Consider the following 27,989-nt stretch of genomic DNA (forward strand, 5'->3'; position numbering starts at 1 on the left):
ACCCCATACTCATCCTGTGTGTTGAAACTCATACTGTGCAAACTATGCACTCCCATACTCATCCCAGCGCTTGTATGTTGAAACTGGCATTTTGTCGCTATAGGAGCATGTGGCACGTTATAGCCTTCACTACCTTGCAGTGTCCTTATTCTCTCTTACTGGACTTTGACTGATACTTCTCTGGTAGGCCCTGTTCCATTTTACCACCTAACTTTTTATAAGGATGTCTCACAAGCCTTATGTCATTCCATCCTTGCCTCCCTGGAGGGTCCCACTTACAAAGATTTCTAAGACTTTGACCCACATGGTAAAGACGTTTTACCTCTCTTATTGTTATGAAACGCCTTTTCCTTGAACATTTTTCTTTGTGCTCAAATTCCGTTGCTATATTCTCAGATGGGTCAAAATCTGCCAACAGGCTACTCTGTAATCTTTCCAGACCAAACCCATATGTACCGCCTATCTTCAGAGACCGGCATCTTCATGGCTGAATAGTATGTGATTTTGTATGCTCTTCATCAAGTGCTTTTCAAAAGTCAATGCTCTTAGCATTGTGGACGACTCGGTGCTCTCATGTATCTGGAGTCATTTAATCCTATGCATCCTGTAGTAGTCGAAAAACTTGGCTGCTTATCTCTAGTAGGTTTAAAGCAATTAAGTTTTGCTGGGTTCCCAGCCATAGCTCAAATGAGCATGCAGACATTACCGTTAAGTTGGCTATCTGCACTTGTCATTCATTCCTCGATCCGAGACCGTTGGCAGGTTGTTGGTCTTGTGTTACAGGTATCTGTGTGCTCTTAAGGGTAGCTTGTCACCTTGGCCTTCCTCCCACCACTGTAATTGGCATTGGGGAATGGCTCTGGCTAGGTTATGAATTGGCCATACATGCTTAATTCACAGGCAGGTAATTCCGCCCTGTTCCTTATTGTACAAACTGCCTTGTCCCTCTTAATTATGCACGATATCATTCTTGTTGATAATTACTTACAACTACCAAATTACCTTCCAGCAGACTGATGAAGAAAAGGACCTTGGAGTGAGAATCCATCATTCATTGAAAGTTACACAAGTGGGTGCTGCAGTAAAAAAAAAAACTAACCAAATCCTAGGCATAATCAAGCATAACTTTGAATTTAAGGAAAAGAAGATAGTTGTTCAGTTGTATAAATCTCTATTTGGATTATTATATCCAAGCATGAAGACCTTGTCTTCAGAAAGACATGGCTTCTTTGGACAAAGTTCAACACCGGACAATGAAAATCACTCTAGAATTATGTCATCTCTCGTACCAAAAACAGTTGATGGCCTTGGGGCTAGCAACACTGCAAACCAGACATGACAGGGCTGATTTCATGAAAACTTTTTAAAATACTGATAAATTTGAAGGATATTGATCCAGACTACCTCAAAGGGTCAGATGTAACAAACAAGGAGCCCCAATGCAGGACTAAAAACATGCTTTTCAACCCACAGGATTATAAACCCATGGTGCCGTCTATCTGCTGAAGCCGTAAATACCAAAAGTGTTTAAACTTTAAAATCCAGCTTGAAAAAGTCATTAGGACAAATGGGGGGTGGGGACCTTTGACAAACCATCGGCTTTGTCCTCGTCGAGGCCAGTATTGTGTTAATGGCTTTATGTAATTTTACCGAGGACCTCTTAGCCATGCAACAACGACAAGCCATTCTCCAGGATGTAACCCACAACAGTTGACCATGTTGACCAGACCACACACTAGAAGGTGGAGAGACGACGACGTTTCGGTCCGTCCTGGACCATTCTGAAGTCGGTTGTGACAACCGACTTGAGAATGGTCCAGGACGGACCGAAACGTCGTCGTCCCTTCACCTTCTAGTGTGTGGTCTGGTCAACTTATTTTAGCCACGTTATTGTGACTCATCGCCTGCAACAGTTGACTACTTGCAGGAATTTATTTAATGTGCGTTAAAGTTTCCCAGGATATTTACATAGCCTTCCCGGTTTGGTGCCTTCTTTTGATAATTACTTACTTCCCAGGATATTACCCAGTTTCCTAACTCCCAGGTAATTATATTCACTTCTTTTTGAAGTTTCCTTGCATGGATGCTACTCACAGTGGCGTCAACATTTTTGTTCTCAAGTTGAACAGTTAGTTCCTCAGGATGCGTCCCACAACAGTTGACTTGGACTCTTGGTTCAACCTCGATGTTGAAAGGACATGTAACGCTTATTACTAGGGTGATACAAATACACAGTATGGTTATTTTATGTATATTTGAGGGTGAGGTCTGGCTTATCTTGTCGAGACTGCCCAGATACTAAGGCTAAATGTAGCAAACATACTCATTGGGTGAGTAGGAAGAGGGTATAGTTAAAGAATAGTTTTGGAAAGGAGTCGCTTTAGGAGAAAACAGTGCCAGAGCATGACCCAACTACTGGGCTGATGACAGATGGTGCTATCTTTGGGGGCACAATGGAAACTACTTTATTCTTGTTCTGATCGTTTCCTGGTAATGTTAATACTAAGACTTGAAGTTTGATGCCTTCTTTTGATAATTACTTGCTACTTGAAGGGGTTCACATAGTATTCTGGCACTATTGATGTCTTGTGGTGTCTCCTTTTAACTCATGGAATCGCCTACCCGCCGAAGGCGTAACTGCCAAAATTGTGTTTTTTCAAAATATACCTGGAAAGGATCAAGACAAATGGGGGGAACCTTCGACAAGCCGTCGGCTTTCTGACCTTGTCGAGGCCACTAGGGTTAGTGGCCCTCAGGTAAATCAAGATCACAATATCCTAAGAGCAAACCAAAACCAAGTCCAACACAAGAGCACGTGGACACACAAGTTCCAACACGGTTGGAGAATACAGCAGCATAGTTAGTCTAGTTCCAACCCTTGCACCAGTGGCTAAAAGCCATAGCCACAGAGCAGACAGACAATCCCGGCCTTGCTGGAGCTACCCGGTTTCATCCGACATCCAAATCGACTTTGGACCGGACCGAAACGTCGTCGTCGTCTTTTCATCTTCTAGTGTGTGTGTTTTGGTCAACACAAGCATCTTACCCATCATGATATGTCATCTGGCTGCCAACTATATTAAATAAACCTAAAAACGCATTATATTCGTTTTGAATGTCGTCCAAAATCGTATGTTACAACTCTGCCAACCCAGGAAAGTAACTGGGAATTAATTAAGGGCAGTGTAAGAACCCGCATGCGAGAGGACAAGAAGCCCATCATACAAGAGAGTTTGTGTGAGGATCCAACGTGAGCATTGCTTCCCGACTGTCCCGCGAGACTCTGATACCTTTGATAACGTTCGGAGACGAGGAGTCACAATAACGTGGCTGAAATATGTTGACCAAACCACACACTAGAAAGTGAAACGTCGTCGTCCCTTCACTTTCTAGTATGTGGTTTGGTCAATTGATAACGTTCGCTTTAAGTGCTTTTGTTCAAGTATTAGCGTCCTTAGTGATATTTAGAACCTTTTGAATATCCCGCATTTGATGGTGCTACATAGTCTCCCCGGTTTGGAGCCTTCTTTTGATAATTACTTCCCCACCGCCAGCTAACAGCCAGCGAGAAGCCACAATTACATCCCTGAGAAGCAAACGGGCAGTGTCATGTGCTTGCCAGTAACAAGGCATGTATAGGGTCCTATCAGAAGGGAAGTGTGATGCTTTCCGCGATGATGTTTGTAATTATCAAAAGAAGGCATAAAGCCAGGGAAACTAAGAATCACCACAACTGATGTAGGTGTTGAGGGCCTACACCAGTTCCTTGCCCCGGCTGTCGTAGTGACTCACTAATGTCTTTCTGAAGATGAGGTCTCAATGATTGGAGACAATAATCTAAGGTAAGGTTACTATCAAGGAAAAGCGCTAAGCCATTACGACTATATAGCACTTGGAAGGGATCAGGATAATGATTTTGGATGGGACGGGGGGACGGATTGGACAGCAACATTAACCACTTGGACGGTCTGAGATTGCCAACCTGCATGAGCGAGACCGCCTCCCGAGACCCGGAGCCCAAGTAGTTGGGCTCCCAAGAAAATCCAAGTAGGAGCGCACCAGTAACTATATTTTATTCCTTAGAAGTCAAAGGTACGGTTCATTATTCTTAGGGTTTGGCTAGTTTTTTACTGCCGCACCTAATATTGCTTCTTTGAAGAAAGTTCAACTCCGGACAACAACCATTCCAGAAATAAGTCAACATTCATACCAGGAGTAACGGTTTCAAGCTCAATAAACCACAATGTAGGACTGAAAAAGGAGATGTTTTTTTCACCCACAGGGTTATAAAACCGATGGAACTGCCTACCCGTCGAAGCCGTAAATGCCAAAACTCTGACGAACTTTAAAATCTAGCTTGAAAAAATCATCAGGGCAAATGGGGAGACCCTTGACAAGCTGCCGGCTTCCCGTGCTCGTCGAGGTCAGTAGAATGTTAGTGGCCCTTAGGTAAATTCAAGTAAAAGGTCACAACTGCCTACTGAGGAAAAATAATCGATAGTTAATTCTTAAACTGGATTAAGTATTGTGGGGTGTGTATTATGATTAGGGGTTTCGTCTATTAATTGTTACGTTGTAAACGTCAGCTCAATATGGCAACTTAAAAGCATACACATTTTTACGCAATTAAAGAGATTTAATCTTCCTTATCAAAGAACGCTAACACAATCAAGCGAGGAGTTATGTTAAACTCGCATTAAAATATAAATTACGCAAGTTATAAACATTTTACGAATAGTTTCAATTAGAATATTTTATAAAATAAAATTGGAGATTTGAGTAAATTATTGGCACGTATATTTACATTAATATTAATTTCTAATAATGTTTGACATGTCTTACGCCTCCACAGGAGCCTTAGTTCGGTCAGTTACATTTTCTCGTCTCGTCAACATTTTTTTTTTTATGTTTTTCTTCGTGTCTTATGAAAGACCTATGCTAAACATATCGGAAACTTTTAATGCAGAATATAAGTAGATCCCCTACTGAACGAAATGTAATACTGTTTGACCAATTAATTAAAAAAAAAAAATTCCAGATTTAAACTGGAATGTAGTGTCCAACTGTGTTATCGGGATACAATAAATCATTATAATATAAATAACCATTGCGCAATTTAATTTATAGCTCTTAGTTTGTAATTTGTTCCACAGCAGTGAAAAATAGACATTGTAAAACATACTAATACGGATGTAATCGTCGGAACGAGACATTCGTGTTTTGGCGATGAGTAGTGTGAATGGCGAGTGTCAGAAATACCAACCTATCCATAGAGTTCGTTTAAAACGGTGATCATGTATATTTTTGCTCTTAACAATTTTAGAATTAACACAAAAGGACGGAAATTGACTGTAGAGTTACAAAAATATGTAAATTGTCGAATACTTTGTTTTTAGGGGCTGCATAAATGGTTACTGATAGCTAGATTCTTTGTGTAGATGCAAAACTAAAGCTGCATGATAACACAACTTGATATAAGATAAGATGTCTGCTTCAGCTGGATACAACTTCTGCTACCATTAGAGTCCACAATTAGCCATATTCCGTAAAATTTAAAATATTCCACCAAATTTTTGTTTACTAAATTTGTGTTGGCACGTCTGGAGCGAGGAAAGCAGCTGGCCCACTAACGGTGTAACAATTCCACTCGAAAGATAATTTAAGAATTTTGCTTTCTCTGTATCCTATATATCGACTTTAAAGATTAAATAAAACCCACAGATACCTTTGATAGAGTTTTAAGGTAGTAATTATAAGATTAAAACTGAATTATGCATTAAAATAAATTTTTCCTTGAAACATGTCGATCTGCTTGCGGGCCCAAGCTGACTTGTTCCATATTTAAGGTCAACAAAAACTGTCATCCTCTCTAATTTTGTCCTTTTGTCCCCAGTTAGGAATCTAAGAACACGCAGGAACATTTTGACTAGGTGAAGAACATAGTAGAACACGAATACATATCAATATGGGCGAAAATTATATATGCTGGATATGATGTACAATCAATTGTATTTGGCTCAGACGACACAAAAAAAATTCAGTTATATACATTATTTTAAGCCTCAGCTGTAAAATACAATTGTAAATGTCACATTTTTAATGTGAGAAGGAAAGTTGTTCATATGTGGCGCTAACATATTGCAAAATAAGCCAGCGGGAGAATATGGGGCGAATCATGTCAGCTATAGTTCTCTTACCGTCTCCCGGGTCGCCATTATTAGGATTTAAAGCTTGCAGTGGTGGAGAATGGGGTATTGGTGGAGGACTGGTTGACGATTAGTGGAGAAATGGTGGAGAATTAATGGAGAAATGTGCGTATATGTATGTGTCTGTTATATACGTGCAACCCTAGTCATATATAAATATATACCTGTGTATTAAGCACGTTTTACCCACTTACATATATAGCTTCTTCCCACCATCTCCTTCACTTCCCTACAGTCTTTCTACCGATCCTCTCCAACATGTATCACCTTGGAAAAATAACAATGAGAAAGAGCATTTAACTGTATCGAGTGGATGAGCTGGGAAGTATTGGCGAGCGTACGTGCATATTGGGGCGGCTGTTATGTTAGCCTGGGGAGAATGTTGGAGGGTGATTGATGGAGTGTTGGAGGGATTGTTGGGGCTAAACCTATAACTGTTGATGGAGGTAGTAGTCATTTACTGGACCAATGTTGCCTACTGGGTGTAAATTGATATGCTGTATGCATAACTGCAGCTCGGCCCGGCCAGGGGAACTGTGAATTTCGGGAGATGCTGACGAAAATATATCGGGAAGCAGGTCTATATATACATGTTGGATATATAGTTTGTTGAATGATGTTGAGGGAGGGGTGTTGGAGGGCATTGGGAGGAATGTTGGAGTGTCCCAGGAGGCGTTATAATTCTTCGTCGTGTATATAGATTGAAGTGTGTTGGAAGTATATATTGTTATGGGTGAGTGTTGGAGGGTTCTCGAGGAGTGTTGGGAAGTATTGTGGAGATTGTAGGAGGGTGTAGGAGAGAATATTGGACAGAGAGTTGAGGAAGTGTTGGAGTGTTGGGGGCGGCTGTTGAGTTAGCCTCCCTAGGAGAGCAGGGAAGTGTTGGTGGGTGTTAGAGGGAGTGTTGGAGGAGACAATAGGTGAGATATGATTGGATTTTGGTGGGTGTTAGGGTTAGTATAGAGAGCAGTGTTGGGGATAGTGTTGTAGAGAGTGTTGGGGTGAGTGTTGGGGCGGCTGTTGAGTTAGCCTCCCCGGGCGAGCTGGGGAGACCCGCCGCCCGCCACAGGTAACCCCTACAACTCCTCTCTCTTATTTCACTCATAATTCTTTTGCCACGCCCTCCCATGCCCTTACACTGCCCGTTTTGGGTGCGTGGGTGTTCATGCTCGGGTGTTGGGTGGGCGTGGGTGACAGTAGGCACGGCCGCGGCTCTTATTCTGTGTTAAAATGTAAATGGTTGGTGTCAGTCCGTGGCGCTGGGATCAGCTGATGCTCCACGATGTGAAGCTTGTCGCGGGCGATATGACTTCCCGCTCCACTGTTTCTTAATTTATACCCGCCCACGCCTTCCCACGCCTGCCTCATCACGCCTGTTAGTACTGTCGGCCATACGCCCACTCAATGATATGAGTAATTTGGCCGAACTCTGTCAAAGCTGTTTAAAATAAGAGAAAGATGGTGGGCGTGGTAGTAGAGGTGAGCGGAGACGAGCTCCACTCCACTGAATTACCGCTAATGGCCGTCCACTGTCTCGGCATTAATTAAATAAGGCCTCAACTGGGTTGTTCTGTAGGTGTTATGGACGCTGCCGCCCCTAGCCACGCCCACATAAGTGTGGGCGGGCCAGCTGGTCCAGGTCACCTCTAACCTCCTGCCTAATTTTCAAGATTATTTTTTCTGGTTTATTTTCAAGTTTTGGGTAAGTTTTAAGCTGGTTTCATTAATATTAATGTATGTAAAGGACGTCGTTATCTTTCCTTTGGTATAGTTTTAATTGTATCCTTTGGTGTTAAAGATAAATTACTGTGTTATGTCTATCTTGGTTCATATTTTGGGCTTCATGTACTATATTGTTTGTGTTAAGACATTTCTAATGTATTTTCTAATTTAGATTTAAGAACAATCATGCTTATTTCTAATATATAAGTTGGGTAATATAACAAGTTGTTTAGTTAAATCTCAGCAAATGAAAGAAATATATACAGTATACACTGTATATGCATTGTAGGCATACACATTGTGTATATATTATATATATTGTATATATATTGTGTATATATATATATATATATATATATATATATATATATATATATATATATATATATATATATATATATATATATAATATATATATATATATATATATATATATATATATATATATATATAATATATATAATTTTATTTTAATTGTCTTTTAACATGTTTTAGTTACAATATTTCATCTCAGAATGTTTTTAGCAGTAATATAAGTACAGGACAGTATTTATTTGTTTTTGGTAATTAACTTTGTAAAGTATATACATCTGAAAAAGGTCAATTTTTACCACCAAATTTGTTATAAAAAAAAGACTGTCCAATTGGTAAATTAGTGAAGTTGATTTTTGTTTATTACAGTGAAACTAAATATAATGTTTATAATTGCATTATTTTTTTGCATTTTTTAGTGTCTACAAAGCTTAATATTGTCATGTGTTATGGTGTTCTTTTTAAGATGTACAAATGTTTATAGAGAGCTGCGTAAAATAATGTTGGTATGCTTTAACAGAATCAGATGCTGTTTCCTCCATTCTCCTCTTTTTCCACACTATACTACTCGCTGATCTCTCCCTTAGCTAAGTTACGGTATCTGTGCATGGGGCTCAACCACCACAAGCTACCTAAAGCCCATCATCATCATCATCATCATCCAGCAAAAATCAGCAATCAGAGCTATACAGATTCTGTCTTCAAACAACATACATTCTCTTAAGTTATTTACACTTACAAAACCTTATTCATAAATTCTAGTCCTGTTTTAAAACTTTTTCCTATATGGAAGTAATAGAACCCCTGATCATCAAACCAGATATAAATATAATTTTGATATAATCAAAGTCAGACTAAATTTATACAAACATGCCATGCAAATTAAAGACCCAATATATGGAACTCCCTTTCTAATAAAAAAAAAAAATTAATTCATACTTTATTCAACAGTAGAACAATAAAATACCTAATTTCATTACCATATTATTCCACCTTGTGCCACTAACTCACCTAGTATTTTACTCTCTAGAAATATAACATCAGAAATATAACTATATTGTATACCTGTCACTACTTTTATTTTTGTTTTCAAGAATGACTTTCACCTGATTTTAAGTTCATTGCAAATTCTGTGTTCGATTTAGGACCTGCTCAAAATGCTTTGCATGTTAATGACTTTGCAAGAATGTACTAAATCAAATTGTAATTATTACAAGTTATGTGAATTTCCAATTTAATAATGTTTAATTAAAAGCTGATCAAAGTACTATATTGTAGATTTAGGTTAAGAGTTGTAGTTACCATTTGCAGGAATTAATAGTAGTATTTGTTACTGTTTACTTTTTATATATTTTGCACTGTATATAGGTATTTATTTTGAATATATATTTATATATACAGTAGAACTGAGAATGAACAAAGGAGTCCCAAGGCTGAATGCCGTTTACACACACACGGACTCATCCCTCACCACCTGTGGACTTTGTGTGTGAATAATTACAACATAGGAGCTGGTTCTCCAAACATGGACATACTGGCATAGTAAACAGTACAGCACAAATAATGACTAAAGCAGTAAAATATTCCACTATTAAATATATTTGAGAGTCATGACAAAGCTTCACTTAGCTAACTGCAATCATTAACCAGACATGTGGCACAAACATACTCTATTAGCCCCAGAAATGCCTCTCCACAAGGCAGGACATGCTTGCTGAAACATACAGTCTGCATCACTTCCATCAACAGCCATTTCCTTACATGCACCACAGTCCAGGCAGCTTCACTGTGACCACGGCACAGTATGTTAACCACTTTATCACTTGGACTCTCCCATTTCTTCATATATATATTAATTCATTACAGTACCTGTACTTAGTAATGATGGACTTACAGCAGTGCTGCTGTTGGGATACTGCATGCTCTTGGGATACTGCATGTTCTTGGGATACTGCATACTTTTGGGATACTGCATACTGTTGGGATACTGCATACTGTTGGGATACTGCATACTGTTGGGATACTGGATGCTGTTGGGATACTACACTGCATACACAAGTTAGAATTTTTAAAACAAATTCATGCAAATTCCTTTATTTTGATGTGTTTGTGATGACACTAATGTAAGTACTGTACCTTTGAAGAGACTATGTAAGTATGAGATACATAGTCTTCCTGGCTTGGTGCCTCCCTTTGATAATTACTTACTTATATAAGAATGAGAAGAATTACAAAATATCACTCAGAGAAGATGACATTGAGGTAATTTGATGAAAACTTCACACAAGTCATTTCTGAACCTGCCAAAAATGCATTACAAGGAGAAATGAGGCAGAAAATGTCAATGTTGACATGAATTCAATAAAAAGAGTTGTACATCTAAATTTAATACTGTATTTGGATGAAGTATTGGACTGGAAAGAGCCACACAGACTCTAAAATATAAACAGGCATTGAATGTAGCCACACAGGAAATTAAATACAGTAGAGCCAAAACAGACCTTAAAGAAATCTGATACAATATACTGTATTAAGACAAATACAGTTTTTTTTCTTATATAGTACAGTACATATATTTTTATTTAAATTATTGTATAGGTCTCAGTATGATCTTTGAAAAATGAGACCAACCAAGTTATAAAAAATCTTGCCAAGGTATAAAAAACAACATTGAATGATTTCAAAGGGGAATTTTATAAGTTTCTGTTGAAGTTACCAGATCAGTCTTGTTGTGATGGGTGCATAGCCTGTGGGCTATGTAAACAGATAACCTTGCAAACCAGGCAATCACCAGGGAATGCTGGCTACAGGCCATGCTGTGAGAGTAGAACTCAAAATCATCAATAGGTAAACAACAGGTAGAGTATATAGGTTTTTAATTTTTTTTTTAAATGTAAAGTGTTTTGAAATTTCACTTAACAAAAAATACAGTTTAAGTATCTGATGACCAACAATCTTACCCTAAGGCTTGTGGCATCCTCTCACAGAATTAAATCATATTCTGCCTTGGGAAAATACTGAAATAAGAATAATAATAGGTAAAAACCAGATGCTTTTTATGTATAGGTAATAAACCCATGGAAGTATCTACCCATCAATACAGTAAAGGCCAGGACAGGTCAAAATTGGGAAAGGGGGTGCAGGGGAGAATCCTCTTAACCCCCCCCCCCCCCCCTGCTGCTGTTTCATGCATATCCACTAAGAGATAGGGTCCATCAGGTAAATTAACATTCTGTTGCATTTTATCTTGAATTGCAGGTTTAGTGCTTGAGATTCACTTTGTCAAAATTTAAATATTTGTGAACTGTACTATATTTCTGTACTGTATTTCCATAACTGAGGTGTACAGGGCTAGAGTAATGGAAAGGAAACCAGTATCCAGAGAGGGGAAAAGCAGAATGCAATGAGGACACAGAGGACACAATTGGAAAGGATCAAACTAGGGAGATGTGGTTGGATGGGATGGCTCTGAGGCCTGTCTATTTTAACTATGCCCTCATGAGAGGAATTTTGAGGTTGCAGCAAATATTGGACTATGTATGAATGGGGTCTAATAACTTAGTTACTAACCAGACTGATGGCGCAGACCTGTATACTTTATCAGTGTTATGACAATGTAATTTTGATGCAGTTACTCTGTTACAGAAAGGGATGGTGCAGCAAATCCTTAGCAGCATAAAAGAATTTGACAAGAAATACTTCTTATCAGTGGGGATGCTGAAGTAGATCCTCATCATTGTACAAGAACCTGACAGCACTCATCTCATTTCGAGGAGAACACCTCAGCTGAGATGGCTGACCAATCAGTGTCTGAGAAAGCCTCAAGTAAAGGTGACAGTAAAACTAAGGAGCCGCAGAAGTTCCTTTATTTACAACTACAACAGGACAGAGTGAGTGCATTGTGCAAGTATAACTAGCATGCATTTTCTCCTTGATAAATTCAAGGTACAGTATTACATTTTGTTTATTAATGAAACAAATGTTTACTCCTAATATTTGGTAAAATTTTTACTGTGTAATAAAACATTTGGTGCTTAGCTTACAGGCCATTTAAATAGAAAGTGGAATAATTGGGAGGATTGACTTGAAACAAATTCTTAACTCTTTGCCCATGTTCACCAAACAGCATTTGGGGACCTGGTTATAAACTGATTGGTGGGTTGTGTTCCAGGGAAAAACTTGTAGGGTAAGGCTTACCATGTGCTATTGGGAAGATAAATCTCTACGTACAGAAGTCCGTAATCTGCTCCTATTCCCACTTGTAAAAAAAAAAAAAAAAAAGTGATTGACCTTCCAGTTTTGTATTTCAAATTTAGCAACAAAATTAGTACTGTATTGTTAGTGCAGTATTTGTAAATTGCATCAGGATTTCTAATTAAGTTGCATGATTTGAGTATGGGTCTGTGTCTAACTTATTAGGGAGAGGTAGCGTATGGCTCATTGAGGTCATCCTAAAGTACTGTAAAGTACTCTACAATATTATTTGTTTTCACATTAATAAACAGCTTCTTTTATTTGTATCTTTCTAATTAAATATCTTGGTTAGGTTGATGGAGTTCAGATATACAGAATCTGTCTTTGGTGAAGCAAGCAGAGCGTTAGATTATCACAGTGGTTACGCCAACTACCGCACACTCGCTGCATACCACATGTACGCATTCCGACAGCCAACCTAGAAAACATGAGGCTTTTTCCACGCTGAAATAATGCAGCTTTATTTCACAAACATTTTTTTGTGAACCATTTTTTTCGTGTACATGATTTATCTATAAGTATGAATATTTGTTATAGTCACCCATGTTGAATTTTAGCTACTGCTTCAAAGCTCACCATAACCCGTGTTACTTGGAACTTTTTGTTCCAGGTAGCGAATCTTTAACAACAACAACATATATTGCTTCAAGCAAGGTGTTTGGATACAATGTAGCTGTGGTATGGTAGAAAGCATACGATAAAACCAATGAAAATTATTATTACTAATAGCATAACCAGAGAGATCAATGTCTCTTCAACCTCCTACCAGCAAATTTATAAAAGTCCTTTTTTCATAAACAAATGACCATGTAGGCTGGGGCAGATGAGCTAGGTCATGATAGTTGTGGGGGCCTGCAGGGCACAAGCATCTACCAGTTGATTGACAGTCAAGAGGCAAAAGAAGAACCAAAGCTCAACCCCTGCAAGCACAACTACGTGAGCATTGAGCTGATTAAGAAGTCACCAAGGAAGCCTAGTTCTTAGGTTGGGTGACTGGAGAACTGGCCGCAGGAAACAAGCGTGTAATGTTCACAATTCTATACTGTAATACTGTGCATTAATTACAAGCAAATAATGTGCATTATCTGCTGTTAAAAATTATTTGAGGTTTAGGCTTTTTCTGGATTATTGAAATATGAGATGCTTGGAATTGCTGTCTAGAAAATTGGAGTATGAAGAGCTTGTAAATTTTATCTAAATTATCAGGAAATGATAATTTATGATTTTAACATTAGATCGTGGGGTTCTCAATGTTAAAGAGGGGAAGGAAGGGGAGACATTCCCAAGCACAGCTGGGTACCCCCCCACCCTCCCCCTAGTATTTCATGTGTTATTCACACTAAGTACCTACTTCCTCACTTCCCATGTCTGCCCATCATCTTTGTGGCTTTCCTCTCCTCCTACCCTCCGATTCACTGGAATGCACTCTCTTCACTAGTCAACCATCATGCCTGCATTCAACATTGCACAAACCATTTTGGTTAGTTTCCTTAATTGTACAATTTATAAACTTTTGTAATCCACATCTATCCATGATACTTTCATTCCTTATTCTTTCTATTCTTTTAATGCCATATATGCTTCTCAGTTTGTAATTTTCTATTACCCTAATTCTTGATTTTTCATGTTATACACATATCATCTTGGATCAGGTCTTGAGTACATTTGATACATTAAGCACCACCAGCACAACTACTATAAATCTTCTACAGTAGTACCTCAACTATTCTTAGATCTGGTGAAGAATGCTAAAATTATTACTGTATATGTTTGGTAAATGTGTATTTTTTTAGAATGATCCTCAAAATTTATTTTATGAGGCACTGTAAAAAATTAGCAATACATAAAGTATTTTAATATAATTTCAGACTGGGAATGGAAGTGGCCGTGTGGCAACCCTGGTGGGTGGCCGAGGGGCAGGTGGGCCAGCCCACTTCATTCCCCTACATACCAAACTTAACTCTATCTCTGTTCTGGGACCAGGGGCTAGATCCTCCCGCACCACGGTCTCGGTGCCAACTTCCCGCAGCCAGGCAAGTATTGGTTTACACTCACTGCCAGGCAGATATCATTTAGCATTTAGTACCACCTTGTAAATGACCTCTCGGCTAGGCAAATGTCACACAGCACTCGGTGTCAGCTGCCCCATGGCCACTCATAGCATGCAAATAAGTATTTCTGTGTGCTTTGTGAAGCTTTTCAAATGACCTCTCACAGAAGAGCAAGTAAAGCTATATACTGAGGGCCACCTTCCATATGACCTCTCACAGAAGAGCAAGTAAAGCTATATACTGAGGGCCACCTTCCATATGACCTCTCACAGAAGAGCAAGTAAAGCTATATACTGAGGGCCACCTTCCATATGACCTCTCACAGAAGAGCAAGTAAAGCTATATACTGAGGGCCACCTTCCATATGACCTCTCATAGAAGAGCAAGTAAAGCTATATACTGAGGGCCACCTTCCATATGACCTCTCACAGAAGAACAAGTGAAGTTATATACTGAGGGCCACCTTCCATATGACCTCTCACAGAAGAACAAGTGAAGCTATATACTGAGGGCCACCTTCCATATGACCTCTCACAGAAGAACAAGTGAAGCTATATACTGAGGGCCACCTTCCATATGACCTCTCACAGAAGAATAAGTGAAGCTATATACTGAGGGCCACCTTCCATATGACCTGTCACAGAAGAACAAGTGAAGCTATATACTGAGGGCCACCTTCCATATGACCTCCTCTCATAGAAGAGCAAGTAAAACTATATACAGAGGGCCACCTTCCACATGACCTCTCTAATGTTAGACACACACCTGACAGGAAAACGTTTGAAGAACAAAACATGAAAGGGCTGGAGATCTTGACAGAAGCCCAACCATTTGCACTGCACTCCATACTCAGCAGCATCCTGGAAAGTCAGTAGATTTAAGGTGACCTTAAAAAATTAAGTATTTAAATTTTGAAATATATATTTACATGTACTCTTTGTGCATGTTCCTGGTAAATGCAAGGTGTACAAAAAAGTGCTTCTCATGCAAAACATAAATTGTCTAAGTGTGTGTGTTTTGGCTGTTTTCACAAAGCTTGAACAAACAGATGGGCTAAATATGAATAGGTATTAAGTAAGGATCAGAGACACAGTGAATTTTATTTTATATGTATTGTCTGAAGAATGGTAGTCATTGAGCAAGAGTGAGAACTCATGGTAATTGATTTGGTCACTAACTTCCAAATTATTTTAACAGGGAACTGCTGTTGTTACCATGGCAACAACCCGTCCAGTTGTAGCCACAGCGGTAACGGTGCCGTCATCTCGGACTGCAGGAATGACAGCCGTGACTGTGACTAACCCCAGGCCGGTGATTGCATCTCCATCCACAACAGTCACCTCCAAGCCTGGATGTGCAACCTCCATCGTACGCAAGACCCATGCCAATGTTGTGGTGTCTTCAGGTAAATACATTTTTCTTATTTTGCCTAAATAATGTATTTTGCATATGTATGTCATCTTGTTGTCTCTACTCTTTATTTGTTATCATGCTGTCTAGCTTTTCAATTTGTATTATTTTCTGCCTGTATTATTCTGGATCTATCTGTGAGGTTATCTATATATTTAATCTACAATATCTACAAAGTGTGGTAGAAAAATTCCGAGACTAAATATACAACTATTGCATGCACATTAAGGGTTACAAATGTAAAGGCCATCATAATACTGTACATATCTAGAGCTTCAGACCTGACCACTCATTTAGATTTCCCTTGAAATACCTTCTTTCAGTGGTGGTGGAAATTATTATTCTTTTGATGCCCCGATGGGCAGCTGAGTATGGCTTGTGATGTCCCCTTTCTCCCCATAGTGTTGGTGCCAAACTATGAGTGCTTCATCTTCTAGGAACAATCCCTGTTTGCCTGTTGGGCCTTAATGCCCTATCCATTACAGTTTGCATCCTGATTGTTTGAGCTCAAGATTAATTAGTTATCAATTAGCTCCAGAGTGTATCACATCATCCTATTCCAATGATGCTTAGTTGGTAGGAGAGTTCAGCCATTTTTGTGTTGTGTGACACCTTGCATGATGAGGGCTACTACACTAGCAACTTGGGTTTCCATTGTCAGGGACAGGAAATATAGTTTTGTAGACTCCAGGAAAAATGAAGCTAAAAACCAAACTTAATATTCCTAGGCCTAGTATAGCACCGAGGGAGCCGGTTGGCCGAGCGGACAGCACACTGGACTTGTGTTCCTGTTGTCCCGGGTTCGATCCCGGGCACCGGCGAGAAACAATGGGCAGAGTTTTTCACCCTATGCCCCTGTTACCTAGCAGTAAAATAGGTACCTGGGTGTTAGTCAGCTGTCATGGGCTGCTTCCTGGGGGTGGAGGCCTGGTCGAGGACCGGGCCGCGGGGACACTAAAGCCCCGAAATCATCTCAAGATAACCTCAAGATAGCACATATATGTTCTATATTAGGCCTCAGATAGCATGTACTATGCCTAGGATGATTAGGTTAGGTTTTTTAGCAACATAAAATTAATAACATTTCCAGTTTGTCCAAATTCATTCATTAAAAGTCTACTTTCTGATGGTCCGTCACAACATATTTGTACTTTCCACCACATGTTTACTATAAGTACTTATATTTTAGGAGGATGGGTTGCCTATTTATTACTACTTGAACCAAGTTTATCAGTGTAACGAAACATTTCAAGCGAAGGTTTGACATGCATATGAGTGAGTTATGTTGTTTTGTGCTAGTTGAATGTTAGATAAAAGATAACAAGATAAAAGATAATTTCCTGAAGTGGGGTTTCATTGGATTGTATTGTATCGTGCAGATATATTACCGATCTGGAGCCTGCCGAGTATTTCAGGTAAAACTAAAGCTTATAACTGTAATACTGTATATATCAAATGTTTGTAATGATATTTCAGATGTATATAGACATGCACAATAATATTAGGCATACATAATAATATCAGGCATACACAGTAATACACATCACTTGTATGTAGTAATGTATTTCATCTTTGTACAGTAATATGTATCAAATATAAATGAGAAATACAAATATCAAAAGACCATTTGGTTTATAATCATCGGTTATAAAAAACTAAACATCTACATCAGGTGACACTACTGTTGATTCCCAGCTGTTCTGTTAGGAGCATTTTGTGAGTCTTATATTGGACACTTGTGTAAAGAAGTTTGACTATTTAGCTTCTACCCATGATTCTGTCCCCTAAACTGAGAGCCCATTCTCACACCTTAAAACTATGGCAAAACCATAAAATTTATAAGAGTAAATTTATGTGCAAATTAATCTATATTCACAACAGGGTTGTCTGAGCAAAAATAGTACTGTAGCTAGAAAACATATAGTAGGCATAAAAGATGAGTTTTAAGGCAATATAAGATATACTGTACAGTGTGAACATTAAAGTCACATTAATGAGATCGATTTAATTTAATACATTATTATGGAGATTTTATGCAGTTTATATTTGTTATTATCTTCAGGAGTTCCTCGACCAGTGATGACCCCAAATGCCACAACCATTACCGTACTAGGATCAAGTGGAGGTCTACCCGGCACAGCAGCTCCAGTTATGCGTCCCTCACTGACTCCACAGTCTCATGGTCCGGTCATACTCCACTCTTCCAAAGTTCCATCTACAGTTACATCTTCAGCGGCCACCAATAAGGGGGTGACTCCACGACTTGTGCCAATACCAATCACGCAGGTAACGTTTTTGTCGTTTATCATTGTAAGAATTAAATAGTTGTATTAGTAAGCTCATTACAAAGGATTACAGACTTTTTATCCAAACTAATCTGTTTGTCCACAGGAAGCCATTGCATTAGTGGTACTGTTAGGCACAGATATAAAGAGCAGTACTTGTCTAAACTATTTTTAAATGTATTTATAGTGAAATCATATGCCTATAATTTTAAAGCCAGTGTTTTCTGTGTTAAGATTGCAATGGCCTTTGTTAATTTTAAAATCTTGTATTAAATCACCACTTTATCATGTCCTTTTAAAACTGAATATGTAAATTTCTATTTATGTTTTGTTTGATTTATTTTTCATCAAATTTAGTCATCAAAATTGTATGTAATTTTCTTTATTCAAATTAATAACTGTTCACTATACTGTAATAAGTTGAATGTATTCATGTACTCGTCAAAAGTCTTGCAAAATGCTATGTATCTTCTTGGTAATTAAATCTGCTTCCCTCCTTCTATAATGATTTACTTGACAAGGGTAATTCCTACTGAGCTGAGAATAGCATCATTGTACTACTCTCTTATTCTGCTACACTATATGTACTGTACAGTACTGTATATGTAACAATGAAGCAGCAGACACACACGATCAGTGATTGCTTGCTTCTGATTGGTCATGCAGGCTATTGCTGGCATGGAGATTTTGGGGATGGAGGTGGCATGGCATAGCATCTGAATTTGCCAATCACTAATTCACCTACCATACAAAAACAAGCCTCTTCTGTCAACAATGTTAAACCTCTTTTGTTTAATTCCAATCTTTATTGGCACCTCTTACCCTATGCTCACAGAATCGGGCATTAAATATTTATCGATCAATTTATTGTCTTTATCTCAGGTGCGTACAGGAGTTGCCAACAAAGCGGTCCTCTCCTACAGCACCCTCCTTCAGGCTGGAGGTGGAGGGGGAGGAGGGAGTGTTGCTGGGAAGAAGGACGGACACGCCTCACCCACGCCTCTCCTCCTACAGGCTGCTTCATCCTCAGCTGTTAAGGGTGCTGCTGCCTTGGCCAAAACTGGAGGGGCCACAATTAGTATTATTACTGGCAAGGTAATAATGTGCAACACATTCATATACTGTCAAATAACTTGACACAGTCTCTGTAGAATAGTTTGACATAATCGTGATAGAATTTTTAATACCATTTCTATAGAATGGATTTATATCATATCTATTGAATTGATTTTCATCATTTTTGTAGAATTGTTTGGCATAATCATACACCTCTATAATGACCTTACACAATTTTAATCACTTTAGAAGAGCCTTTTATAATCTTAATTACTGTGTTGTAGAAGTGCTTGACACATCCATGATCATTGATACTTCACACTAAAAGTCTTGTAGAGGTAATATCAAAATATTTGCTTAGCCTTATAGCAGTCAATAAGTAAATACTGTTTGCAGATGGCAATAAATTTAAGGAATTTTTGTTCATTGTCTAGTAATGGTGTTAGTAAAGAATTTTTCATTAAGAGTAGCTTTACAGTGTAATGTGATTTATCTGGACAGGGATCCAAGCTTGGCGGGAGTGGCAGCATTCCTGTGTCCAGCACCAATCCTCTTAACATGCTGTCCGTCAATCTTGGCCAGAACAAGTCTAACATGATAAATTTCAAGATATCTAATGGCCAGATTCAGACAGACAACATACAGCAAGTTGATGGTAGGTGTTGTAAGTTTGTAAGTGTTGCACTGTCATAATTTGTCATACATACATACATGTATGGGAGCCGACCGGCCGAGCATACAGCACGCTGGACTTGTGATCCTGTGGTCGCGGGTTCGATCCCGGGTGCCGGCGAGAAACATTGGGCAGAGTTTCTTTCACCCTATGCCCCTGTTACCTAGCAGTAAATAGGTACCTGGGAGTTAGTCAGCTGTCACGGGCTGCTTCCTGGGGTGTGTGTGTGTGAGATGTGAAAAAAAAAATTAGTAGTAGTAGTAGTTAGAAACAGTTGATTGACAGTTGAGAGGCGGGCCGAAAGAGCAGAGCTCAACCCCCACAAACATAACTATGTGAATACATATAATACATACACACATGCATGCATGCATGCATACATACATACATACATACATACATACATACATACATACATACATACATACATACATACATACATACATAAATGCATGCATGCATGCATGTATGTATGTATGTATGTATGTATGGCAAATCATTCCTCACAGGATTAATTGAATTCTATGGCAACAAAAATCAGGCAAGATAGAGAGGGGTAGGCAGACTGCATATTTTTGGATTGCCAAACAGCCTTTGACACAGTATCTGATAAGAGACTAGTGTATAAGTTGGAGATGCAGGCAGGAGTGAAAGGGAGGGTACTCCATTGGATAAGGAAGTACCTAAGCAACAAAAGGCAGCGAGTTACTGTGAGGGGTGAGGTCTCGGAGTGGCAAGGCATCACCAGTGGAGTCTCAGAGGGATAAGTCCTTGGACCTGTACTGTTTCTGATATATGTAAATGATCTCCCAGAGAGAATAGACTCGTTCTACTCGATGTTTGCTGATGTAAAAATTATGAGGATTAAGACAGAGGACGATAGTATGTGGCTATAAGATGACCAGGACAAACTGAAGGAATGGCACATGATGAAGCTGGAAAAAGTTCAGAGGTATGCCACCACATAGTTATCACATAACTAAGAGGCATGAGTTACAAGGAAAGGCTGAGTGAACTGCACCTCACATCGCTGGAAGACACAAGAGCCCGGGGAGACATGATCACCACATACAAAATTATCAGGAGAATTGACAGGGTAGGCAGGAATGGATTATTTAAGACGAGTGGTACACATGCAAGGGGACACAGGTGGAAGCTGAGTACCCAAATGAGCCACAGAGACATTAGAAAGAACTTTTTCAGTGTCAAAGTAGTTAGTAAATGGAATGCACTAGGAAGCGATGTGGTGAAGGCTGCCTCCACACACCATTTCAAATGTAGATATGATAGAACCCAGTAGGCTCAGGAATCTGTACACCATTTGATTGATAGTTGAGAGACAGGACCAGAGAGCCAGAGCTCAACCCCTGCAAGCACATCTAGGTGTGTGTGTGTGTGTGTGTTATATGTTATATATATATTTTTTTTTTTAATTTTTAATTCATTGTGATGCAAAGAGATCTCCAGTCTATGGTAGTATTACATAGAAATCTATCTTTGGAAATGTTACATATTTATTCCTTTCCTTTGCAGTGTTACAAAGGGATCTTTCCTTTGCAGTGTTGCAGGAAGCCCGACCTCTGGTTCATGCCGGAAAGCAGACAGAAGAGCGAAAAGACACTCCCATGGTTGTTGCTGGCACTGCTTTAGCCCATGCAGTTGGAACAGGCTCGGTGACTGTGTCGGTTACTGGCACAGTGCCGGCAACACTCAAAATACCCGAACCTGTGATTGTTCCGGTTCCCGTCCCAGTTCAAATCTCAGATGAGGAAGCGCTTTCAAACCTAAAAGATGTAACTGTGGTTGCAACAAAGAGGTGATTTGTTAATTTGATTCTTTGTCATCTTGGCATGAGGAATATTAAATAAAAAGTTTCATAATATGACTCAAAATATGTTTTGCACATTTAATAAATACTTGTAAAATTTTCAGGAGCAGGGGTGACATTCTGCAGCGTGCTGTTAATACTCTTGCAGGGGTACTAGAGGAGGAGAAACAAAATGGCAGTGAAGCTTATCCAGTAATACTTGACAACATTCCTGACAGCCAACTCAAACCAAAGAGGATACCGGAATGTGTGAATGTGGACGAAGACGACGATTTAAGAGCAGGGAAGGGAATTTATGAGGAGGAGCCAGAGATAATAGAGATGAAGAAGGATGTAGTGAAAACAATATTTTGTAAGACACAGGAGCTGACCAGAAACACAAGTCCAGTAAGAGAAGGACAACCTGAGGAAAAGGATTTAATCAAACAAGAGAAAGTTGAAAATGTCTCAGAAGAAAAGCCTTTTATTATAGACAGTGACTCTAAAGATTCAAAATTAATCATTAAGTCCAAGGTTCCTTCATTCTGTGATGAACTTACACCCGAGCACATAAAGTTCTCTGATCTGTTAAAGTGGGAGGATGGGGTTGGAAAACTTCATGGAAGTGACCTAAAGTTCAAGATGAATGAATTTAATGCTGTAGAGATAGTAGAAGACAGAGATTTAGAGGAGATTAAGAACCATCAAATCAGAAGGGTAGAGCACTTGACCCCACGGCATCACGCTCGCAAACCCAACTACCGTGAGATAGTGAAGGATGAGGAAATATTTTCTGACAATTCTCAAGACTCTGAATCTCAAGGTAACAAGTCCACTCGGGAATCGGATGACATATGTTGCTGCAAAAATTGTGGTTGCTATGGCCTCAGCTCTGAGTTCTTCCGTGAAAGCAGCTTCTGCTCTGTTGCTTGTGGAGATGTAAGTATTTGTTGCTCAACTTTCATTGTAGAACCAGAGTGCTGTTTGTGTCTGAAATAGAAGTCATAGAGGGAGAGCAAATGGATTGTGAACATGGATAATGAGGAGGACAATATTTTTAAAGCACAAACTGAATGGCTGTTTGGATGAGGTAAGTTTATTATAGAAATTGAGTAATGAGTTGAATGTAGTGAAGTGTTTTGTAAATCTGTGTAAAGGGAACACTGAACTGGCAGTATGTAGTGAAGTACTTTGTCAGATAACCAGTTGTATAAGAATGAGCCAGTGTCTTTTGGACACTTTTCATTAAAATGTGTGTGTGTAAAATCTATTGTTGCAGGCAGATTGGTTTTAGTTGTGCCTTGGCTAGTTTTGATGTGATCCTTGAAACTCTACATTAGTAAACCTGAACGGTATTAATATTTAAATATGGGTGTAAATTGACACGTAAAATTTGGTGGAGAATTCCATACATTTGGGAAGTTTGGTTTTCCACTTGGTTTCTTGTTGTCAGGGGCAGGAAATTAGTTAGGCTTATTGAGGGGCCCCCTAGGCCAATGGCTGACCTTTCCCCAGAAGCAGCTGACAATAGATGTCTAACTCTTGGGAACCTACTTATTGCTAGGTGAACAGAGATATCAGGTGTAAGGAAACGTGCCTAAATGTCTCATCTTGCATGGGACTATTGCGATAACTTTACCCGCTTAACTCACGGGCTCTTAATGGAGTGCCGCCCTGCTCCTTACTGTTCGAATTGCATTATCCCTCTTACGGTCGTGCATATCCTTGTTGAGTGTCCTAACTTCCAAGATGTGCGTGCATCTTGCCTCCCAACTGTCCCTCGCAGTCACCTGTCCCTCTATAGTATCCTTGGTGAATCAGATACCTTTGATGATGTTTGCCGTATGCGTTTTTGTTCTCGTATTGGCATCCTTAGTGATATATAGTACCTTTTGAACATCCCGCTCTTTTGATGGTGCTACATAGCCTCCCCGGCTTGGTGCCTTCTTTTGATAATTACTTACTATTACGATAACTTTTGGTTATGAACCAACTGCACTAGCCACTTTACTGCATGACATCTTCTATTCTGGAAGGAATGTTTTGTGTGTAAGTTTAACTACTTTACGTAGTAAAAATATTTATATTGTATTGTATTGTATATGCAAAATATGTTTTCTCTTATCAAAATAGCTTATTTCAAAGGTAAGAAATTAAAAGACAATATAAATACAGTACAATAATATTTAATTTGAGTGATAGCTATTTATCATATTTATGTTACAGGAACACGATGCTCGAGAAATAGAATGGGGTAAAGAGCGCCTGAAACAGGAAAAGGAGCGGCAGCGAAGAAGACGTCTTAAACAGAGTGAGAAAGCAGATGAAGACCAAGGTGATAAAGAAGGGAATCACAGTGATGAGGATGGTGCCCATGGAGGAAGTGACAATGAGGCGAGAAACTCAAAAAATTCTGGTGTGGTTCCTGAATCTCTTGTGAGCAAGTACCAGCACCCATGGCATGATGGAAAAAATAATTTCTCATGGGTCAAGTACTTGGAACATTGCGGTCGTGCCAAGGGGCTAGCAAAAGCTGCCCCTCTGAAAATATGGCCAGAGCCCTTTCCATTTAGTAGAAACTTATTTAAACCTGGAATGAAATTGGAAGCTATTGATCCCAATCACCAGTCTTTGTTTTGTGTAATGACAGTAGCAGAAACTATTGGTTATAGACTGAGAGTTCACTTTGATGGTTACTCTGACCAGTATGACTACTGGCTTAATGCAGATTCAATAAATATCTTTCCGGCCGGTTGGTGTGAAAAGAATGGCCGTCAGTTGGAACCCCCCCTTGGGGTTTTAGGATTTTCTTGGAAAGCATATTTAGAACATTGTAAGGCTCAAACAGCACCTAGACAAGCTTTCATTAATAAAGGCAGTTCTACAATAATTCCTCCTAACAATTTTCGAGTGGGCATGAAGCTGGAGGCAGAGGATCGAAAGAACATGTGGGTATGTGTAGCAACCGTGGCTGATGTGTTGGACAACCGTGTCCTCATTCATTTTGATGGATGGGATAAAGCTTTTGATGTTTGGAATGAAGTTTCCTCACCATATATCCATCCTGTTGGATGGTGTGCTGAAAATAATATTGTTCTGCATCCTCCAAATGATTATCCAAATCCAGAAAGCTTTAATTGGCATGAGTATCTTCAAGAAACAAATTCAATGGCTGTTCCAGCTAGAGCCTTCAAGACTAGACCTCCAAGAGATTTCAAGAAGAACATGAAGCTAGAAGTTGTTGACAAGAGGAACCCAGCCCTCATACGTGTTGCTACCATCGTCGACATTCAAGAGTACCAGTTGAAGATCCACTTTGATGGATGGGGGGATGAATATGATTACTGGGTGGATGATGACTCTCTGGACATTCATCCGCCATCGTGGTGTAATAAAACCGCTCATCCGCTCCAGCCGCCTCTTACTCCTGAGCAACAAGCAGAGGACGTCGACTCCGGAATGGGGTGTGGAACCCCAGGGTGTAAAGGAATTGGCCATATCAAGGGTCCAGTATATACTACTCACCATACAGCATATGGTTGCCCATATTCCTTGCAGAACATCAACAAGGACCTTGATAGCATAATTCCTGACAGATTGCAATTCCCACCAGAGAGAAAGAAAAACAAAGTTGTTCCTAAAGTCAAATTAGATCTCCGCTCTTACAGCGTAAAAGAAGGTAATGGTGAAGTAGAGGAAGCAGATTGTCAGAAGAAGCGAGTTAGAAAGAGAAGAAAGTTTTTTGATGAACTTAGTCCACCAGAACCAAATAGACCACAAAAAGTACCAAAACTCTGTAATGATGAAGTTAAGTCAGTATCACTTTCAACCACAATGGCACCAAATACAATCACAACGTCTACGGTTATATCCTCTACAAGCCTTGTCCCCTCCACTTCCACACAGTCGACATCTCTGAGTCAAATTATCCCACAGCAGCCACCTCATCCTACTCCTTCCCAGCCTTCTGATCATGGCATGGACATGATGGTACACCAGTCAGTCTTTAATCCAGGTTACAATCCACACCCATCTGCACCTTTGCCGCACTCATGGGAGCGCCATCGCCACCTCACAGCTTCCCTTGGAGATGCCAAGAAGTCTGATGTGGAATCGTGGAATACAGAGCAAGTACATCAGCTGGTAGCACGCGTACCAGGGTGTGAGCAAGTAGCAACTGTGTTTATTGAGCAACAGATCGATGGTGAGGCTCTCTTAATGATGACCCAAAATGACCTAGTGAGTTTATTGAACATAAAATTAGGTCCAGCAATCAAGATAATGGCAGTTATCATGTGTTTGAAAAGTTCTTCTTAGACATAAGAGGGAATTGTTACCCTTAAAAGTTCTGTTTAGATATAACAAGAGGACTGTTACTCTCATTTCATGCTGGCACTACTGAATGGTGAAGCATTCATTACCTTTTGAGTAATACCAAAACCACTGTACCAAGGGTAGCATTTCTCTTGCATGATGCTAGATCCATGTATCATGCATGCATCACTGTACCAAGGGAAGTGTTTTCTTCGTGCCATACAGACATCACTACCGAGGGAAATGTTATCTTCGTGCCATGCCAATGCTACTGTATGCTCCTCAAAATGTGGCATGTGGACTGATGGATCTATGCATTCTTGTGTACTGAGGGTGGTGGTGGCATTTTAAGGTAATTTATTATTTGATGCAGGGAGAAGCAGCTCAAGAGAGACTTTTATGTGATATTTTTGCAAAGCTCAATTTACTCTAATGTGACAAGTATCACATCAATTTTATAATGCTTATAAAGTTTAGAAATTAGTCTTGTACATACCTTCATTAATTATACAGTGTTAAGTGTCCACATTGCAGTATGTGACAACTGTTTTGAAAGACCATGTCTTGTGTCAGGTCTGACTGATGCTGCTACTAGTCAGTGTGTGTGTTGAAAACATCAGCAAGAAGCTGCCCCGGATACTTGTGTTTGAGAAATCCGTTCAGAACTTTCTGTCAAAGATTTTCTATTTATGTGGAATTTTATCTTTACACAGAATTTGACAATCAGTTTATGAATGCCTGTTGTATCATCTGTTGTCTTAATTTAATTAAATGTTGAGTCGATGGAACGTGGTCTGTATGTATGCCTGCAATTCTCATTCATCTGTGTAGAAGCTTTGTGTAAATCTTGAACTCTATTTGATCATGCTATAGTAAATATTTGACAGTTGTGTCAGCTATATAATAGCCCAAGCTCTGTAACAGCAATGAGGGTAATGGCAACCCGAAGCGTATAACTGTCATCTGTTTCTACTGTATATTGTGCTACAATAATACTCTTCATCAAGATACAAGGGTAGTGGGTAACTCTTTGCATTGCTTCTGAAAGTTATGCAGGCAGTTTCCCAGACCAGAAGAGTATGCCTGGTCTGGGAGCTGGACACGGTAGACATTATCTGATTAAATGCCACATATGACATGCACCTCTAGGTGGGTCAGAGCATTGAGCTCATGCCACAAGGATTAGGAGTGCCAGGTGCCGCTATGTTGTAAGATTGAGCTCACACTGAGTGGGTTGAGAGGCTATAATGCTGCCTTCTGAACTGAGGTGCCACTTTTGATGCTTGTTACTGATTTAACAAGTTCAATGGAATGCCCCAAGTCAGATTTCAGTTGAAAGGAGTTATGTCAGTTAGGCTACTGCAGTTTTGAAGTTGTGGTGATAATGTGTACATATATGTGAACATCTGCTCAGCTGATGTTATTGTAATTAGGACAATTATATATGTACTATTGGTGCATAAAATGCTGAAAACTTGTGCTTTCATGTTTTATTTATTGTACACTTCACCACACCATTACACTTGTCCTCGGACAAAACATCAAACTTATCCAGTCAGAGCATGTGGGTGTAAATACCAAAGGAGTCCGACCCATAGAGATATTTTACCCTTCGATCTTGAATCTAGTGTTGTCTACTTTGTTTTAAGTGTTCGCATTGCAATGTTCAATACATGGGGAACACATCATATAAGCACTGCATCTTTGAAAATATTGGGCGCTCTTGCTGTACAATTTTTGCCCCATGAAGCAAGTTACTGTGTGTTACATGGTCAGTGTGAAGCCATGATTTGTCCTTTTACTTTCAAGTCACTACTACTTCAGCTCTTTTAGACTAGACTTTAGCATCTTGGATTCGATTCATTTTGTTAGGTCTTCTATATCTTTGGATAAAGATAT

The 27,989-nt window shown here is 39.4% G+C and overlaps 1 protein-coding gene across 5 annotated transcripts; it reads left to right on the forward strand.

Moving 5' to 3' along the window:
* The first annotated feature begins 7,198 nt into the window (after positions 1 to 7,198).
* Positions 7,199 to 27,568, forward strand: l(3)mbt (lethal (3) malignant brain tumor). Of its 5 annotated transcripts, none has more exons than XM_045764436.2 (10): positions 7,199 to 7,275; positions 11,886 to 12,185; positions 14,363 to 14,527; positions 15,743 to 15,950; positions 18,018 to 18,241; positions 19,123 to 19,335; positions 19,798 to 19,951; positions 21,503 to 21,785; positions 21,902 to 22,715; positions 24,003 to 27,568. In XM_045764436.2, the coding sequence occupies exons 2-10, from the start codon at positions 12,159 to 12,161 to the stop codon at positions 26,091 to 26,093; spliced, it is 4,179 nt and encodes a 1,392-aa protein (XP_045620392.2). In that variant the 5' UTR covers positions 7,199 to 7,275; positions 11,886 to 12,158; the 3' UTR covers positions 26,094 to 27,568. The 5 variants fall into 5 exon arrangements, with proteins under 5 accessions (XP_045620392.2, XP_069169396.1, XP_045620390.2 ...); XM_069313295.1 differs by having other exon boundaries at positions 21,530 to 21,785; XM_045764434.2 differs by having other exon boundaries at positions 11,886 to 12,130.
* Positions 27,569 to 27,989: the final 421 nt, after the last annotated feature.

The sequence above is a fragment of the Procambarus clarkii genome, chromosome 75 (genome assembly GCF_040958095.1).
Source record: "Procambarus clarkii isolate CNS0578487 chromosome 75, FALCON_Pclarkii_2.0, whole genome shotgun sequence".
Lineage (NCBI taxonomy): Eukaryota > Metazoa > Arthropoda > Malacostraca > Decapoda > Cambaridae > Procambarus > Procambarus clarkii.